At 35.6% G+C, this 18463-nt stretch overlaps 2 protein-coding genes and 1 pseudogene across 2 annotated transcripts; all 3 read right to left on the bottom strand.

Moving 5' to 3' along the window:
* Positions 1-5308: 5308 nt before the first annotated feature.
* Positions 5309-5465, bottom strand: LOC148780744 (U4 spliceosomal RNA; annotated as a pseudogene).
* Positions 5466-6049: 584 nt separating this feature from the next.
* Positions 6050-8061, bottom strand: LOC148780743 (glycerol-3-phosphate acyltransferase 5-like). Its single transcript, XM_088845629.1, has 2 exons — positions 7424-8061; positions 6050-7212 (listed from the first exon to the last, which is right to left on the bottom strand). Exons 1-2 carry the CDS (start codon positions 8006-8008, stop codon positions 6313-6315), a joined length of 1485 nt encoding a protein of 494 aa, XP_088701755.1. The 5' UTR covers positions 8009-8061; the 3' UTR covers positions 6050-6312.
* A 5211-nt stretch (positions 8062-13272) lies between these two features.
* Positions 13273-13707, bottom strand: LOC105420789 (uncharacterized). Its single transcript, XM_011625871.1, has one exon. It carries the CDS (start codon positions 13705-13707, stop codon positions 13273-13275), a length of 435 nt encoding a protein of 144 aa, XP_011624173.1.
* Positions 13708-18463: the final 4756 nt, after the last annotated feature.

Here is an 18463-nt window from a genome sequence, read left to right as displayed (position 1 = left end):
GAAATTAAATATAAATATATAGAAGAACAAATACGAGATCCTTTGATCCAACAAAAGATTCAATCAATCCAACAACAAATAGAAACCTCTATATGCAATGAACATCCCAATGCTTTTTGGGAAAGGAAAAAGCACAGTATTAGTCTACCATACGAACAAAGATTTGATGAAAAATAAATACCTACAAAAGCTAGACCAATACAAATGAACACTACTTTAGTAGACATGTGTAGAAAAGAAATTGATGACCTCCAAACAAAAAAGTCAATACGACCAAGCTCATCACCTTGGAGTTGTGCAGCTTTTTATGTCAATAAAAATGCTGAGAAAGAACGAGGAGTCCCTCGATTAGTTATTAACTATAAACCTCTTAATAAAGTTTTAAGATGGATTAGATATCCTATCCCCAATAAAACAAATAAATAAACAAATAAATAAATATATATATATATATATAGGAAAAAGATCATGTCAGCCCATGGGCTGATAGCTACAGTGTTAGCCAGTGGCCCAAATTGAATATAAGCGCAATCCAATAGTCACGACCTCATTCGTATTTGAATTTTCATTTTTTTTATATAAATCTAAATCGCTTGAAATTTTGAGCGTTTATTTTTAAAAAATAGCATAATCTAATAAAAATATTTAAAAAATAATTAGAAAATATAAATTGCCCAAAATACCGTCAAAAGCTTTTCAAAGGTATTTTGGTCAATTTATACTTTTTGAATTATTTTTTTAATATTTTTATTAGGTGTGCCTTAATGATTAGAATCTACATCTAAATTTTCAAGTGATTTGAATTTTTAAAAAATAAATAAAAATTTAAATACAAAATAAAGTCGTGACCGTCAGATCGGCCCATATTCAATCTGGACCATTGACTGATACTGTAGCAGTCAAGTGTATATATGGTTATATATAGTTATAAATTGTTAACTGACACCCCGGTTCCCCCAAATAATTGGGATAAAGATGATCGCAAAATGTATATATAATTATATAACATGCGCGTGCACGCTTACACACTCACAAAAACAAATATATAATTGACAAATTCACAATTTCAAAAGAGGATTTTGCGACAAAAACTAAGAAATTAGATTTGACATATGAAGGCTAGGGGTGACTGTGACTTATTTATACCAAAGGTAAGCCTAATTAGAGTATAAATCCTTGAAAACTAGTATGTCAATTTCAAAGAGAAACTATGCTTAGAAAAATTATTAATAACATATTCATATTGTATGGCTTAATTCTATTATCTGTCTTGGCTTGATAATTTGTTTTCTGATTTGTCCATGCTGGGGATATTGACCCTTTGTGCTAGTGTGGTTGAGGATGGTTTGATTCACCTCACCGGCTTCTTGTGGTTTTGTTCTGTTTATTGCTCTTGGGTGCTAAGTAATCTTTTGATTTTCAACCGGCTTGGTACCGATTGTGAGGCATTTAGTCCTCTTATACAACTCGACCCTTTCCAACATGATGTGGAAGGTCCGGGGGATGCTACCATGGCAGAAGAAATTCTTAGACTCGAGGTTGGCATTTTGGGGTATGAGATTAATTTTCGTGTGTTCTACCATTGGACATTGTTGGACTGGGGCAGCCTCACTGTTGAATCTGTCTACAAATTTCATGAATGGTTCATCATGAGTTTTCTTGAGCGCCGCCAGTTCACCGAGGGAAATTGGGTATGGTTTAGTGGCCCGATAATGCATCACAAACTTTCATAACATCTCTCGACAGGAGGCATTCGGATAATCTCTTACAAAATTATTGTACCTGCGAGACAGTGATCGAATAAAGCCTTTAGGGGTATTGGCTTATCCCGTAGCATGGAGATGCCGAGCAGGTAACTTTTTACATGTAACTACTGGTCGCCCTTCTCGTTGAAACGATTACGAAAATCCAGTCATACAAAACTTGGTGGTAGATCCACTAAGCCATCCAGGTAGGATTCAGTGAGGACGGGGTTGTAGACCCCTATTCGCTTGAAGGCGTCTTGGAGGTGCGGTTGAGAGATTCCTTGCAACATCTCGCAGTCGCCGGCCTGCATCAAGTTAGTATCAAAGCAGGAAGAACTTGAAATTCAATCCCTTTGAAACTACACTATGTGATGCCTCCACGAAGACAGTCTCATAGACAAGCTTCCTTGGAGGGTCTCAACAATCCAACCAAGAACTTCGTCCAATGGTAAACGAGCAAAGGGCTCCCGCAACAACATCTTCTCAGGATTACCGATTACACAACAATTTTACAAATTGTTAAGCCGCTTAAATTTGTATGACAGTGATGATAAGCTAGTGGCCCGGTACTTAAGTGGGCTGAAATCCTGTATCCATGAAGAGCTAATGATGCATTCTCCTCACACCATTGAAGAGGCTATCAAATGGCACTTAAGGCGGAAGAGAAATCGTAATGGAGCTCGTTTAAAAAGAGCGATAAGGGTGTGTCTTCCAAGGATTTAATGGACAGAAATTCGACACTTGTTCTAAAATCATGATTTTAGGTTTCTTCAATTATATTTAATGCCAATTCAATAAGGTGAATAAGTGGCCATCTTCAGTTTTTGCTTCAATCTTATATGAGCATGAAGTTTTTGGGAGATAGATTGTAGATTTTTTCGTACTATATGAAAGCTTCGTTTCCTCTCTACATTTTTTTTCTAGGCAAATTTACGTGTGAATTGGAAAAAAGACGTGGCACTACCATGGTCCATATTTTGAGTCGTATTATGTCAAGGTCCTTTATTTTAAGATATTTCTATTTCCAATTCACACCAATTCGAAAGTGAAACTTTCAAACGCCCAAAATAAAAGAATTTGATTATGAAATATGTGATTTAAGAGTTGAAAAGACCAACTTTTATACCATCCAAAAAAGAAAAAGAAGTGGCGTGGATGGTTCAAAACTCTAACTTTTGCACTGCCTAAAATAAAATTAAAAAATAAAAAAACTAAATTAAAAACAAAAAACAAAAAAGACTCAGTATTGAGTGATTTCAATGAACCACCCCAATGCATATTTTTTTGTATTTTGGGTGATTTGCAAGTTAGACTCCGAACCACCCAAATATAAAAAAAATTAACTTTTGTACCGCCCAAATATATCAATATTTTTGTTATTGGCCAATTCAAAAGTCCGACTTTCGAATTAGGAGTAAAATGGGAATAAAAAGACTTAAAAAGGTAGGTCAACAACCTAATGGGACATTGACCTAATTGTTTAAGTGCATTTTGGATCATAAAATCAAAGCATACCTTAAACAACTTTCTAAATAGTTGAAGTATGAAGATAAGACGATTGAGCATGGCTGTAAAGCCTCGTTGCCCCTCTATAGGGAGTTTGGTCCCATAAAGCTTTTAATGTAGGCGTGTAATGTGCCCATAATCTAGGTTTTCATAAAATTGGACCTCAATTCAATTAAATATAGATTAAATAGGCTAAAGAATCTTAGTCTCCACTCTATAAGCTGAGTCCCGAATCCATTAGCCCTAGTGACTAGCCGAGTACAAAATCCAGTAAAATGAGCCCAGATTGGATCTGGAACTTCACAAGGGTGGGATGAGATGAAGCCCATATATGAAGTTTCTTAAAGAGAGGATCGTGTATGATGTGTTTTTTTATTTGTTTAACAGGATAGATTGCTTGGCCACCACTCGAATAGGCGTGGCAATGATCCAATCCGAAACTCATTAAAATGAGCCCATACCAATCTGTAATTTCGCAAGTAGTTGGACATCATGCTCCTAAAGCTACATATCAAATTTCATGAAGATGTGGAAAAGAGCCGGGGCTTAATTGGTTAGCGCTTGACGATTTGCAATACTACGTCCTAGGCTCAATTCCCCCATTGACTCACCCAAAAAAAAAAAACCATCATGAAGATTGGTTGCAGTTTAATGCCCCTTCTAGTTCGCCATCGGCCTCAAGAGTGCCTTAGAGCTCGGCAGTTTAAGTTTAATGTTCTAAGTCATTTTGATTTGCTCTAATCCCCTTTCTTATATACGAGAGGTCAAAATTTTATCCATTTTTTGTTAGAAAAACACCTTATGGCTTGTCCAATGGTTCATAAACTAACTTAGTTCAATTGAGATTAAATTGGGAGGAAATGATATTCAGGCCATTATAAGCCTAATTCAAAAGTGTCAAGCCATCTAAACTTGATTTAATCCCATTTCTCATACATTAGGGTTCAAGATTTTTACCCAACATTGGTCAAGGAATACCTTATGGCTTGACCAACAGTCTATAAACCAAATTTCCCACATTTAGACGGAATCCTAGAGAAGTGTTATTCAAGGCATCATATGCATATAATTAAAGTTTTAATCAATTTGATTCGATTTGACCTCCTTTCTTATACATAGAGGTCAGGATCTATCCACCATTGGTCAAATAATGCCGTGTAGACTAACTAATAACCCATAAGCAAGAGTGGGGTTGAGGTTGTGGTGGTAGCACCACCTGAGCTTCAGCTACCGGTCTTGATTTTCATTCTCACTTACGCATTTGGCTACTTTTAAAAATGGCCAAGGGCCTGTATTCCCCATTGATTTACCTGAAAAAAGAAAAACAAAAACAAAAACCCATACTTGATAAAGGAAAAAAAAAAACCCCGTACTATATTGACAATAAATTGATTGACAATAAAGGAAAAACAATTTTCCTCAAATTGACAATAAATTGATTCGTAATCAAAGACATTGTAAGTTTAAATCCAAAGTTTTGAGTCATGGATTTTACTTGACCTAATTTCCTATATTGTCGACATCAAGGAATGCCTGATGGCTTGACAAATGTTCCATACATCAACTTTATTATATGAAGATAAAATTTTATGAGAATTTGCCTTGAGGCAGCATAAACCTATGGTTGAAATTCCAGTCATTTGTATTAGATTTGACCAGTTTTCTTATACATGGAGGTCAATTCTCTTAAATTTGTTCATCAAACAGATAGACGACAGGAAAATTTTAATAAAATTTGGTGAAAATGTTCCTCACTGAATGCTCTTTTATCCATTAAAGGGTTGATATGAGAATTCCTTTTTCTTTTTTAGATCTATGAGACTCGCAATAGAGATGATTGTAGCAAATTGCAAACTAACTGACTTTTTTTGTTTTTTTCCAAAATTGCCCTTCTATTTGAGGATGGAATCCTGGGTCCGAATTCTTTTATTGTTTTTTTCCAAAATTGCCCTTCTATTTGAGGATGGAATCCTGGGTCCGAATTCTTTTAGTTATTTCATTAGTAGGGCAGTGCTCCAAGCTTTAGGGTAGTGCCTTACTAACGAAAAAACTAAATATAATAATAATAATTCAAATTTGGTTTGAGAATGTCCTCGAATAGAGGGATCAGGACCCGTACCCGACACTAGCCCAGTTTGGAAATAGTTTTCAACCAGCAATTGATGCGCCTCGGTTTTACCTCACTGGCTGCATCATTGCCCCAAGCGCTCCAATGCCTCTGCTTTTATAGAACTTGACCCACTTATTTCTTTCTATTCCCATTGATGTGGAGCTAATCTTCCAGTAGACAACATCCTCTCTCTTCTTATCACTTCATACTTACTTCTCCGTAGGTGAGAAGATCTTTTAGTTCCACGTGATATGAGGGGATTTGCTATATAATGAATGGTAGATTTCAAAAAGGGTGAAAACTTTCGGGTCACAGGTCGGGTATAGGGCACGTCGGCTAGTACATGGACCCGTACTCAAGAATCTTTGGGTCCGTTATGAAAAACCCGGATCCTATCTATGGGACCAAGGTTTGGACCCATACACTGGCCCGTGTCGGGTATACCCGACAGGTCCCGCGTCGGGTCTAGATCCATTGCCGGCCCTATCCGATTGTTTCATCAAGCTAGGAGTCTTTTCTCATACGAAGATATTTGGCACAAAGAGTGATATGGCCCAAAATATGGACCATATGTTATGTCACATCTCTTTTTTCGTTTGAATGATTTTCTCTTGTTTTTGTCCGTTCCTTACCCAAATTACTTAGAAAAGAAAAACCACGAAAAAAAAAAGGTATTTGTAGGAGAATATACAATTAGAAAGAATGCATTTAATTGTCACCCAAAATGATGCAAAACCACTCTATTACAACTTCAAATATTGTTCAAGGGCGGCCTTCCCCACTTTCAAAGACTTAAGACAAATCCAATAAGAAGAATTATCGTAAGACCTATCAAACTATCCATTTATCGACCATACCAAAAAAAAAACCAATCAAATTATCGAAAAAATTAAGAAAAATTATATAAGGAGCACAAACATGTGGGCATATATACAATGAATGTCTCCAGAGCTAGTGTTGTATCAAAGTGTCCACCAACTTGAGAATCCGGCCACCGTAATCCTTTGAATCCGGGACGGTGCCATCGTTTCCGGCGAGCACCCGATACTTGTCCTTCCGGGTGAGGCTTGTGCACTCGAACCCTAGCGTAGACGCTAGAATCCTCTGCACGTGGTTCGCGACGTCATGGGCACTTTTACCCCCGGAGCAAGTGAGCTCCTCGGGCAACTGGTTCAAGAATGTCACCTCATACACAGGCCTGGGGTTCATGAAGAAGAAGATTGGGTCCATGGCCTTGTAACCTCGGGCGGTGGTGGCATGAAAGAAGCCGACCCGGTAGTTCATCCCTACTGGGACAATCCGGTCTGTAAGCTCAGCGAACAAGGCACTAAACCTTAGAAGGAAGGGCTCCCTGCATGTGGTTCCCTCGGGGCAGACGACGAGGTCGCCCTCTGACAAGGCCTGTTTGATTCGTTCGCCATCGACACGGCGGTCTCTAGAGAGCCTCACCGTCGGGATTGGAGATAGGATCTCCGACAGTCGAGAAATCGAATATGTGACAGCAGCAACTCTGCGACCTAGGACGACCGATAAGACCACAGGATCCATCAGGGTGCGGTGGGTGCACACAAAGAGGATGCCGGAGTTCGGGGGTGGTGGGGTGCCTTTGAAGATGATGCTGCCACCAAAGAGGTTGACGATGTGGGGAATGGCTTGGATTGGGAGGAGGAGGCCCACCAGTATTCTGATGGCCGCCAGGAGGGCACCGAGAGGCAGCCAGAGGAGGATGAGGAGGGCGGTAGAGGGAGTCGGGCGACGGACTAATCGACCATCATGGAATATCACAGGAGGCGGCTTCGAGAGTGGGAGGTCGTATGCTTTGCCATCAGAGAAGGGTGCATACAAGTGCTCCTGCAGAGCAAGAATCAGCCATGTTAACCAGATGAGGAAGAGGATGGGAACCTAGCAATGTCCATGCACGTGTTACATGTTTCACCCGAGTGTAGGTGCGTGCGGTACGTGTGTCAATGTATTCATTCATGCATTGCATACACGGTTCGGTTGGGGTGTTCACATGCATGTGTGTGTATGTGTTTTGCACGAGAGCACCTCTAGCACTCACCTTGCACAAGGATTGAACAGAGGAGCAACACGGTAGCCTGCCTTGACCAACATCAGGGCTCTCACCACAAAACAATTTCCGAACGCGTTCATCAGTAGAGCAACCATGGTCTGCAAAGAACCCGGTCGCCAGCCCGAACCGGTTCACCACAAGCTCACCCCCAACAACGTCGTCGGCTCGCAGGTGCTCCTTCGCGAACCACTCGACCAAAACCCTAGGGCTCTTGGTCACCACCACCTTCCTCCCATAAGAGCTAAACACCCTCCATGCCTCCATGTCTAGATCATCCATGTAAAACTTTGGAAGAACAGCACGAGCCACAGCTTCGATCTCGGATTCTCGAATCCCAGCCATGGCAACAAAAACCATGAGCCTGAGGCCAACATCTCCCAAGCCAACCATGTCTAGGACACGGCCCAAAGGCCAAACCAGCAATAAGAAAGCAAATCGTAGGACCCCAGAGGCCTCAAAGGCAACAAGCATCAAATAGGAGAATGGGTCAGGTTCCTTAAGCAAAGACCCTTCAAGATCGGACACTATGGTTTCGGGCATATCGCCTGAATTTTTTCTTGGGTATAGTTTCATGGCAGTTGGAGAGAGAGAGGGAAACTTGGAGTGGGGGGGACGTGAAGAAATGAAGTATAAAAACCAAGGTGAAGGGTTATTTGGTATTTGGGTCTTTTGACTTAGGGTATGGGCAGTTTAGCAGTTCACCAACCTTTTCACGCTCTTGGGGTTACCTCTTTTTGTCCAAAAATTAAGGGTACAGAAGAGAGAGAGAGAGAGAGTTGGGGGCAGAGGAGATAGAGGAAATAGAGAGAGAGATATATGTTTTTTAACATATGGTGTCGAGAGAGAGAGCTATGTTGTTGAACATATGTAGAGAGAGAGTGTTATGTTGTTTAACATATGGCGTAGAGAGAGAGATGTTTTTTAGCATATCGTGTAGAGAGAGAAAGAGAAATGTTTTTGAATATATGGTAACTAGGTGACCAAACTTTGAGATTTGGAGGGAGAAGTTAATGGATATGAAATATGAACATAAAATCTTTAAACAGGTGACCCAACTTTTCATATATTGGGTTTAATTATTTATTGTTTGTTGTTAAAAATGGAAAAAAAATGGAATAAAGAGGATAAATTATGGGGCACGCCATTGGTCTTCAGGCCCTCCTGCTTACTCAAACTTTCAACTACTTCATGTCTACTGCACAAACTTTTGTTCATCTACGCCTCCGCCCTTGTGCACTTAGCCCTTAAATCTTTGCCGTTGCTTTGTGCGTTTACACGAGGCATTGACCGTAGGATTATCATATGTCACCATGCTTTAAAATACTGTTGATTTCATATAATAACAGCACATTATTAGTGTGAAATCTTTAATTTGGAAAGGAGGATTATATTACACAGTACGTATGTATGATATATGACACGTTGCATTGGTATGGAATTGATCATCTTGACCTCGAGATTAGTATAAAGCGATGGTTTAGAAAACGGATTGGTGTCTTGAATCAGGCACTTCAAAAATCCATCTGGATCGGTGAATTGGCGTTTCGGATCGAAAATCGGCCGAATCGATCAGATTTATTCTTAAAAAAATCTAACAAAGTTCATTAAAAATCATTATAAATGTTGTTTCTTAATAATACAATAAGAAATGCGGGTACTATATTAAGAATTTTCATTTTTTTCTTCAATATGCGAATATTGAGATGTTTTTTCCCTGTATGAATAAATTTAAAATTTGTCTTATAATATCATCTATTTTTTTAAGAAAAAATTATTTACAGCTATAATAAAATTAATACATTATATAATTTATAATGTAAATAAATAAAAAATAAAATACAAGATTTGATTATCAATGTATAATTATTAATAATAACCAAATCTATAAAAGTATATAATTTAAAAACGTAAACTTGTAATTATATTATTATAAAAATATATAACTATGTAACAACTAATACCCGATTCGATTCGGATCTCCCGATTTCATGCGAGTTTTTAACAAAAATCATAAGAACATCAATAAGTTATCTTGTATGAAGATTAAAGAAATTTCAAACCGTTAGAATAGCAATAAGTTCACCCATGCAAGCGGTATCACTAATACGCGATTCGATTCTGATCTCTCGATTTCATGCGAGTTTTTAAACAATGGTATAAAGATAAAAGAAATTTCAAAGTCATAAGAATAGCGAGTTTTTAAACAATGGTATAAAGATAAAAGAAATTTTAAGTCATAAGAATAGCAATACGTTATCTGGTATAAAGATAAAAGAAATTTCAAGTTATATGAATAGTTTATCAGTCATATGGTATAAAGATGAAGAAAATAAAATTTCAAGTCATAAAAATAGCTATAAGTTATCTAGCATAAAGATAAAAGAAATTTCAAGTCATAAGAATAGCAATAAGTTATCTGGTATAAAGATAAAAGAAATTTCAAGTCCTAAGAATAGTTTATCAGTCATAAGAATAGCAATAAGTTATCTGGTATAAAGATAAAAGAAATTTCAAGTCATAAAAATAGTTTATATTGCAATAAGTTATCTGGACCATTCGATTTGGATCTCCCGATTTCAGATCTGATCGATGAGTTTTTAAACACTAAAATTTCAAGTCATAAAAATAATTTATCTTCCAATAAGTTATCTGCACCATTTATTTTCAAAATAAGTATTTATAGCTGCACTCAATTTACACCATTTTTCTAATTTCTAATTTCATAATTAGAGTTGTCAAAATCAGTATTTATAGCTGCACTCAATTTGTACCATTTTTCTAATTTCAAATTTCATAATTAGAGTTGAACATGAATTTTCCAATCATCGTAAGATTTTTAGTACCAAACTGCCTCTTCAAACAAGGTCCCTTATTTGTATAGAATAAGGTGGGCATCTTACATAAAACTCACCCTTCTCTTTTTATAAAAAATAATTAATTCTTACTATTTGTATTAAATTAAGTAGATATAATTAAAGAGGTTGCTTCTTTTTCTTTTGAGAAAAATTATTTTCTTTTGAGAAGAATTAAATAGGTTTTATCTTCTTATTGTGAATCATGACTAGTTCAAATTAAATTTTTTTTGGGGGGAGGGGGGATTTCTTACCTGCCTAATTACATATCGAAAAAAACATTTTTTGAACGCGAAATTGTACTTTAGCCATTGAGCTCTTAAGCATAAGATCGGATTGTTTCTCAAATGGACGATTCAGAGCTTGCCACTGAGGACGCATTAATAGGGTACTTTATGAGCCTTTAATCAAACCATTTTATGGGGTTGATCATGGGTTCACTAATGCCCATCCGAAAAATTATAGATGAATAAATCGTCATAGCGATGTTTTTTAGGGCCGACCATGTGTCGTAGTACTCTCCCTTGTTAGCCGGATGTATGTGTAAACGCATCAAAAGTACATGAAGAGACTATTTGTTTTAGGTTACAATCATTCTTGTAAGTGAGATTTTAAATCAGGTGGTTGTAAGTAATATCCTTGACTAGTCTCAAACTTGAAAAATAAAAATCAAATTTTATGACACACCTCAAATCGTCCAATTTGACATCTAATGCCTATGAGTAATTGTGTCTTTCTTGTAACAAAGATAAATAATCTCATAATATATAATCCCGTAAACATAATAAGAAAGGTGAGATTTGTATACGATGATATCTTAAACAATAAAATTAGGGCACACGTTTAAATTCTATCACAAGATACAATGTTGATGCCTGATTTCAAATTTTAATCTTACACCGTAATTATAAAATTTAAATTTCTAAAAATAATATTGATCAAATATTATAAGTGAATGCTTGAAAATCTTAAAAATGGACGGTCCAGATAACATATTGCAAGATGTAACTATTTTCAAGACTTAGAATCATTTTTCTTTTCATATCCATACATCTTGAGTTTGAGATGATCGACTAGAGGGTATCCAGTATCGGAACATTTTTTCTGGTGAATTGTTTAGATGCACCTAACTTCAACAATATAAGCTTGTATCTTACATAAACTTTTGTTATATTTCAAATGTGGATAAAGATATTTAAATATGCGTTTTAGTAAACTATTGATTGTCGCTTAGGCTCCAAAAAGATTTTTATTAGAAACTAAATTTACATTTTTACAGTATAAATGTAAATTTTTATAATTTTTACGAATTTTTATAATCTCATAATTATTTATCTCTAGTTAAAAACATGTACATATGTAACAACCTTGTTGTCAGATTTGGGATGCTTTTTATATCTAAAATTTAGGAAACACGGAAAAGGGAGCTGGGGTTGTGGTGGTAGCAACCCTACACCCCTAGTCATCATGTTGTGGTTTTCATGTTCACAACACCACATCATTAATACCTACGAAAAACTAACTCTTAAACAATTAAAAAATATCTATAGAAGCATGTCTTCCCCACTGAATTACCGTAAATAAATAAATAAAAAAAAGAAAAAAAACTTAGGATGCATGTGAGGCACGTTTTACGATGTATATCTGAGGAACATGGTTCACAACATACTTCTCGGTAAGTCAGTAAAGCAAACGTAATTGTGCTACTTTCCTTTGCGATTTAAATCGTATACTTTCCAAAATCATTTTCTTTGGAATTTTGGAAAATAGGGTTTAGAGAAAAATGTGTGAGATGTTTTTTTAACACGGTTTATATCTAAAAGGCGAGGTTTCTATAAGTTTGCAACCTTAAACAATCCAATTAAGGTGCACCTTAAAATTTTATCATAACATGTAATTTTGTTGTAAAAGATTCTTAGTATTATCTTAAAATCTATTTTCATACCTAATAGAAAATTTTAGATTCTAAAAATGGTTAACATCAAGTAGATCTATAAATATATAAAAATCTTGAAAATGGACGGTCTAGATAATGTGTTGCAAGATATACTATTTTTTAGATTCAAAAAAAAAAATTCATATTCATATATCTCGATGTCGAGATGATTGATTAGAAGGCTTTTTCAACATTAAAACAACATTTCCAATAGACTTTTGAGGTGCTTTTGTGATTCGAAATTTTAAGGGTGCAACCTTATATAAACTTTTCCCATATCTAAAATATTATATTATGGCTTTGGACGTCTCTGAAACCTCCAGCCTCATTTATAGTAGTAATGGACCACACTGCCCCTTCAGAATGACTTAAGCTCCGATTATTATTTTTTTTTAGAAAATATTACAAAAACCTATTATAAATAATTTATTATTTTTTAGATTTTTATAAATTCATTTTTATTTTTATTTTTAAGCTAAAACAGTCAAGCCTATTGACCACCCAAAGCGGCCAAGTCCAAGTAACCCGGTCTGTTCCATTTCAACCTGGCCGGGTTGCTGAACAATGGCTACTACACAGCGTTGGGAGAGCAAAATAAACAAACATTTACGGCTAAATCGCATATTTTCACTTCTTTTTTATTATTATCACTTCTTTATTATTATTATTATGAAATGACTCTTCTTTAGGTCATGTTCGTTCAGTATCTATTTGAGATAGCGTTGTTTTGTCCATGGCAATGTGTATAGAGGAGTTTTAATTAGCACTCTGGGTTCGCAATTGCCAATTACAATCGACAGTTGTGAGGGACTAACTATTTTTTTTTTTTAATGCCCAGAATCCTTTAAGTTTTGCTGGAATTTAATCGCTTCAGCTTTGTTAGAGAATTAGGTCATTTTATCAGAGGAGTCGGTGATTCGGGTCATAAAATGAAGCAATTACAGCCTAATTTAACGTGTTCTATACTTTTTAGTAGGGTGAGGTTTGTATAAAGTGATCACCTTTTTTTTTTTTTTTGATCGAAGTTAAGTAATTTTATTGATCAAAGACTAAAAAGAGATTACAGAATTTGAGACCACAATCTCAGTTAAGGTAGAGCCACCTTTAGCAAGATAGTCTGCCACAACATTAGCCTCTCGAAAGACATGAACAAATGAAAATGTGAAGGATCTAGACAAGTCCCAATTCTGCAGCAGGATAGAGCGATGTTCCCATAGCGGTTTTAGGATCCCATTATACCAGTTGATAACATTCGACAAATTCCCTTCCACCACACAATACGTCCCCACCATTTTGTCTACAAAGAGTTTTAGTCCATTGAAAAGCGCCATAAGTTCAGCAAAGTTTGTCGTTTTCTCCCCCAATAGTCCTGAAAAGGAGAATACTACAACTCTATTCCATTCTCTTACAATACCTCCAAAACCAGCGAGGCTTAGGTTTCCAAACGAACTTCCATTAAAATTGAGTTTGAAAAACTCTTCCATAGGTGGCACCCTTCGGTCTACTCTTCACTACTCCTAGATGAAAGAGATTCGCTAAATTTCTCTTAACATCTATTTCCAAAAAATCTTTACCAACTTTAGTAACTGAGCATGAGAGCCACATCGCATGCAATATTTTCTCTAAAATTCTCTCAACAGGCAGGCCGATACCGTAAAAAATTCTTCAATTTCTTTCCTTCCAAACATCCCATAAAATCATGCCCTTAGCAATCTGCCAAATAACCATTCCAGTTCTAGGTAACCAACTTACAAACAAGTTTGAAATAACCCCAATCACATTCGTAGGCATAACAATAGTGATCCCCAATTTATCAAAAACCTGCTGCCAAATTCTTAAGATAAAAGAGCAATGGAGAAACATATGAGGCCCTGTTTCTGCATTACTCTTACAGAATAAGCAAATATTCGGCAATACTTTACCCCTTTTGATAAGATTATCCACAATGAGGATTTTTACTTGCACGGCCACCCATAGAAAAGCTTGAACTTTCAGCAGTATGCACCATTTCTAAATGCAAGCAATTTCAGGCAAGGACCGCCTCCAGTGGTCATGAAACAGTAAGTGATACATTGACTTCACCGAATACAGACCATCTGACTCAATCTCCCATATGACTATATCTGAAGCATTTTGCGGCACATAAACTTCATGCAAAAGTGTCAACAAATAAGGCCAGCCTTTAAATTGACAGAAGATGTAGTTCTAGGTCAGAAAAACCTCACAATAGCTTGAAAATCCATGTTCAACCTTAATTACAAAATTTAAAATTCTAAAAATAGTACAGATCAAACAGATTTCTAAACATTTGAAAATCTTGAAAATAGACAGTCCAGATAACTTGTTATAAGATGCACTATGTTTAGGATTTTAATTTCTTTTTTTCTTTATATCTATACATCTTGATGTCTAGATGATCAATTGAAAGGCTTTTAAACTTCATGACATTCTTTTCTATTAGATTTTTTTATGTGCATCCCACATCTATAGTCGTAAGGTTGGGACCTTATATAAAGGTTTTCCTTTTTAATGATGGAAAAAGTTTATGAGTCAACCTTAACCTTATACTACAGAAGTAAGACTGACTACAAAAATACACAAGAAAAGTTTGATTCAACCCTAAAAACCCCTCCAATCGCTCATCTCCAACTCGAAATGTACATATTAGAAAAAAATTGATTTCAAGTCATCAAAATAGTGTAAAATATTATTTAAACCATCAATTTTTAAGATTTTCAAATATTTATAGATCTACTCAATATGCACCCCTCTTTTAGCTTTATATTTTAAATTTTGGATAAAAGTAGATTTAGGCTATCATAAAATTTCCCCATACCATACCAGAACTACATTTTTCGACACGATTTGGTAGTGCACCTTCTTTTCATTATATACAGTTGAGACGTCATACAAACCACGTTTTAATGATTCAATGTGATCTTAAAGACAATCAATTAATCCAGATCAGAATTGCCGATCCAAATTGACTCACTAGATAGCCAATCTGAGGGCCGATTTTCAGGTTTTAGAACAATCAAGGGATGTGATAGTGAATGTACCACAGGAATAGCATCCACCTCCAATCACGGCTGGATGGTACAACATGGGGTAGCCAGGTGGGGTCCCAGCTTCTCTCTTAAAGGGTAAAGAAATGAAAAACTTTCAAAACAAAAAAAAGAAAAAAAGCAACATGCTCAATGACAAAACATTATAGATTCTGATTTCCCTAAAGGCACAAATACTTTGCTCATTTTAAACACATTTCTAGAATTTTCTTGTGAACACATCATTGTGTTGAGCAAAACCTAATGTCCATTGATATTGCAACACTCTTTGTTGTCAAGACATTGAAAAAGTTCGCTCCCAAGTCGGCTTCGTGCTATGGCATAGCCACTATGCCATGGCCAAAATCATTTCATATTTTCTTGTTACCGGTTGCAACGCAAGTAAACATTAATATCGTGTAAACTAGCAAGCCTTCGCAATAATTGCGACATACACGAAACTTCTATAGCCATTTTGTTGATCCAAATTTTGAAATATACACTCTTTTCATTCTAATGAACAATCACAGAAAAATTTAAAAATTATAAACACAACCTAGAAAAAAAAAATTTAGCCCAATTAACAATAACCGTTCATTTTGGTGAGATGCTTAGATCTAGGCTTTAGAAGGATTTTTTCATTTCCAATTTTTTTGGATGGCTTTATTATCATTAGACGAACGATGTTAAAAAAAAAAAATGATTTCGAGTTTATAAAGGCTAAGATCTGAAATTCACATAATGAATGGTCTAGATTCATATTTGGAGGGTACTCATTTTGACCATATCTAGGGTTCAAATTGAACTTTTTTTTGTTTGGGGATTGATTATTGAGATGAAAAGAGTATGTAAATAAAATTTGAGGTCATACAAATACCACAAACATGGTTTTCTAGAAGCGTCGTTACATTATACTATAATACAAGTGATGCATTGGATCATTGCTCACTTCTCTATAATATATGTTTTTGAAAAGGAAAAAGTTTATATAGGATGCAACCTTATAATGTAGAACTATAGATGCGCCTCAAAAATCTATCGAAAAAGATAGTTTTAATGTTGAAAAACCGTTTGATTGTTCATCTCGACATCGAGATGTATGACTATGAAAATAAAAAAGATTTGAAGTCTCATAAATAACGCATTTTACAACATATTATCTACACCGTCCATTTTCAAGATTTTCATATGTTTATAGATCTACTTGATTTTAACCATTTTTTAAATTTAAAATTTCATAATTAGTTATAAAAATAAATTTTGAGATAATCTTAAAAACATTTTACATCAAAATTATATCCCATGATAAAATTTGAAAGTGAACCTTACCTCTATAGCTACGAATGTGTCCATATGCCAGCTGCACCCTTTTGAAAAATGGATTGTATACCATAAATGAGACCATTTACCTTGAGGAAAAAGTTTGTATACCGTAAATGAGACCTTACCTTTAAGAAAAAGTTTGTCTACCATAAATGAATGAGACCATTTACCTTTAGGAAAACGATTATATAATGATGCAACTTTACTTTTGAAAAAGGGGTTGTATACCATAAATGAGACAATTTACCTTCAGAAACTAGTTTATATAAGGATGTAACTTTATGAACTAGAACTACGGATGCACCTCAAAAATCCATTGGAATCTCGAGATATATAACTATGAAAAATAAAAAGATTTTAAGTCTAAAAAATAATGCATTTTACAACATATTATCTACACCGTCCATTTTCAAGATTTTCATATGTTTATAGATCTATTTGATTTTAACCATTTTTTAAATTTTAAATTTTATAATTAGATATAAAAATAGATTTTGAGATAAGGGAAAAGTTTATATTAAACTGAGGCTCTAAACAATCAAATTCGAGCCTATTTCAAAAAATTTATTAGAAGAGGTTGTTTTGATGCCCGAATATCCTCAAATTGATCATCTCAATATCAAAATGCATGGATATGAGCAAAAAATGGATTTCAAATTTTAGAAATAGTGTATTTTGTAACGCATTTTTTGACTGTCAATTTTAAAGATTTTCAAGTTTTCATAGATCTCTCGATCTATATTATTTTTTAAGCTTTAAACTTTATAATAAATATGAAAATATATTTCAAGGCCATCAAAAAGATTTCCATAATTGAAACCACATTTCTCGATACTATTGGAAGGTAGGTACTAATTTGTTTGTTTAGAGCCTAGGCTCTATACAAACCGCGCCCTTGAGATAATCCTACGAACGTTTTACATCAAAATTATATGCCATGAGAAATTTTGAAGGTGCAATGTTATGCCAACTTCGCCTTTATCTCGCAATTATTTATAACCATCCGATATGAAATTTAATAGTTTGGATGTGTTACAAAGTTTAAAAAACTTTATTTTAAAATTTATGCATAATCAACGAAATAAATAAAATAATTCAATTTTACATCGAACGTCAAAAATTAGCTCTGACCACCTTGTACGAGGTAAAGCGAGAGAGGGCGGGTACAAACCATTTCCGCAAAAGACAAGGGTTGTTGCAGTCGCTTGGTTTAGAAACCCATGACAAAGTCACGAAGCAGTCAACCACGACAAAAAGAAACAAAGAAAAACGAAAAGACAAAAAGAGGACAGAAATAAAAATGCAGGCTGCTCCCTCAATTGAGAAGGTGCAGCTCGGCTCGTTTGCTGCGGGAATATGGCTGCTGGCGTGCTCGGTTTCGCTGGAACTCGGCATCTGAAAAACCAGTCCGGCCATGTTGATGCTGGCCATGACTTTGGTCGGAGGACGGACCGAACTTCTCATGATTTCCACAGGTGTAAGTGTCACAGGAAGAAGAAGAAGAGCCACTTCTGGTTATCTCGGCCTCGAGCCGCTTCATCACCTCCATCACAGCCTCCTCTCCAAACCCCCCCTCCTCCCCACTTAGTACCTCCTCCTCTTCATCTCCTCGCTCAGCCATTTTAAAACAGAAGAACAAAAACCTAAACCCAAAGCTCTGCGCTCTCTCTCTCTCTAACAAACAGCTCTGCTCTTTCTCTCTCTAACAAAAAGCTCTGCGTTCTATAGAGAAGCCTTCGCTTTGTCTCTCTCTCTAAAAAACATATGCTCCCATCTCTCTCCCACTCCTCTCTCTAAACTTTTATCCTTTTTTACGTGTTCCACACGGCCAGGCCAAACTCAGGCTCGGCATTCTTTCTTTTTTTTAATCTCT

The sequence above is a fragment of the Amborella trichopoda genome, chromosome 8 (assembly GCF_054954075.1).
Source record: "Amborella trichopoda isolate Santa Cruz 75 chromosome 8, AtrichopodaSantaCruz75HAP2 v2.0, whole genome shotgun sequence".
NCBI lineage: Eukaryota > Viridiplantae > Streptophyta > Magnoliopsida > Amborellales > Amborellaceae > Amborella > Amborella trichopoda.
The sequence above is the reverse complement of the archived record's forward strand: the minus strand, read 5'-3'. Positions and strand labels throughout refer to the sequence as shown.

Excerpts from the sequence above, each read along its gene's own strand:
- LOC148780743 (XM_088845629.1), bottom strand. The coding sequence starts at position 8,008 with ATGAAACTATACCCAAGAAAAAATTCAGGCGATATGCCCGAAACCATA. Across the intron at positions 7,213-7,423 it reads CTGTTCAATCCTTGTGCAAG|GAGCACTTGTATGCACCCTT; the intron begins GTGAGTGCTAGA and ends CTTGCTCTGCAG.
- LOC105420789 (XM_011625871.1), bottom strand. The coding sequence starts at position 13,707 with ATGGAAGAGTTTTTCAAACTCAATTTTAATGGAAGTTCGTTTGGAAAC.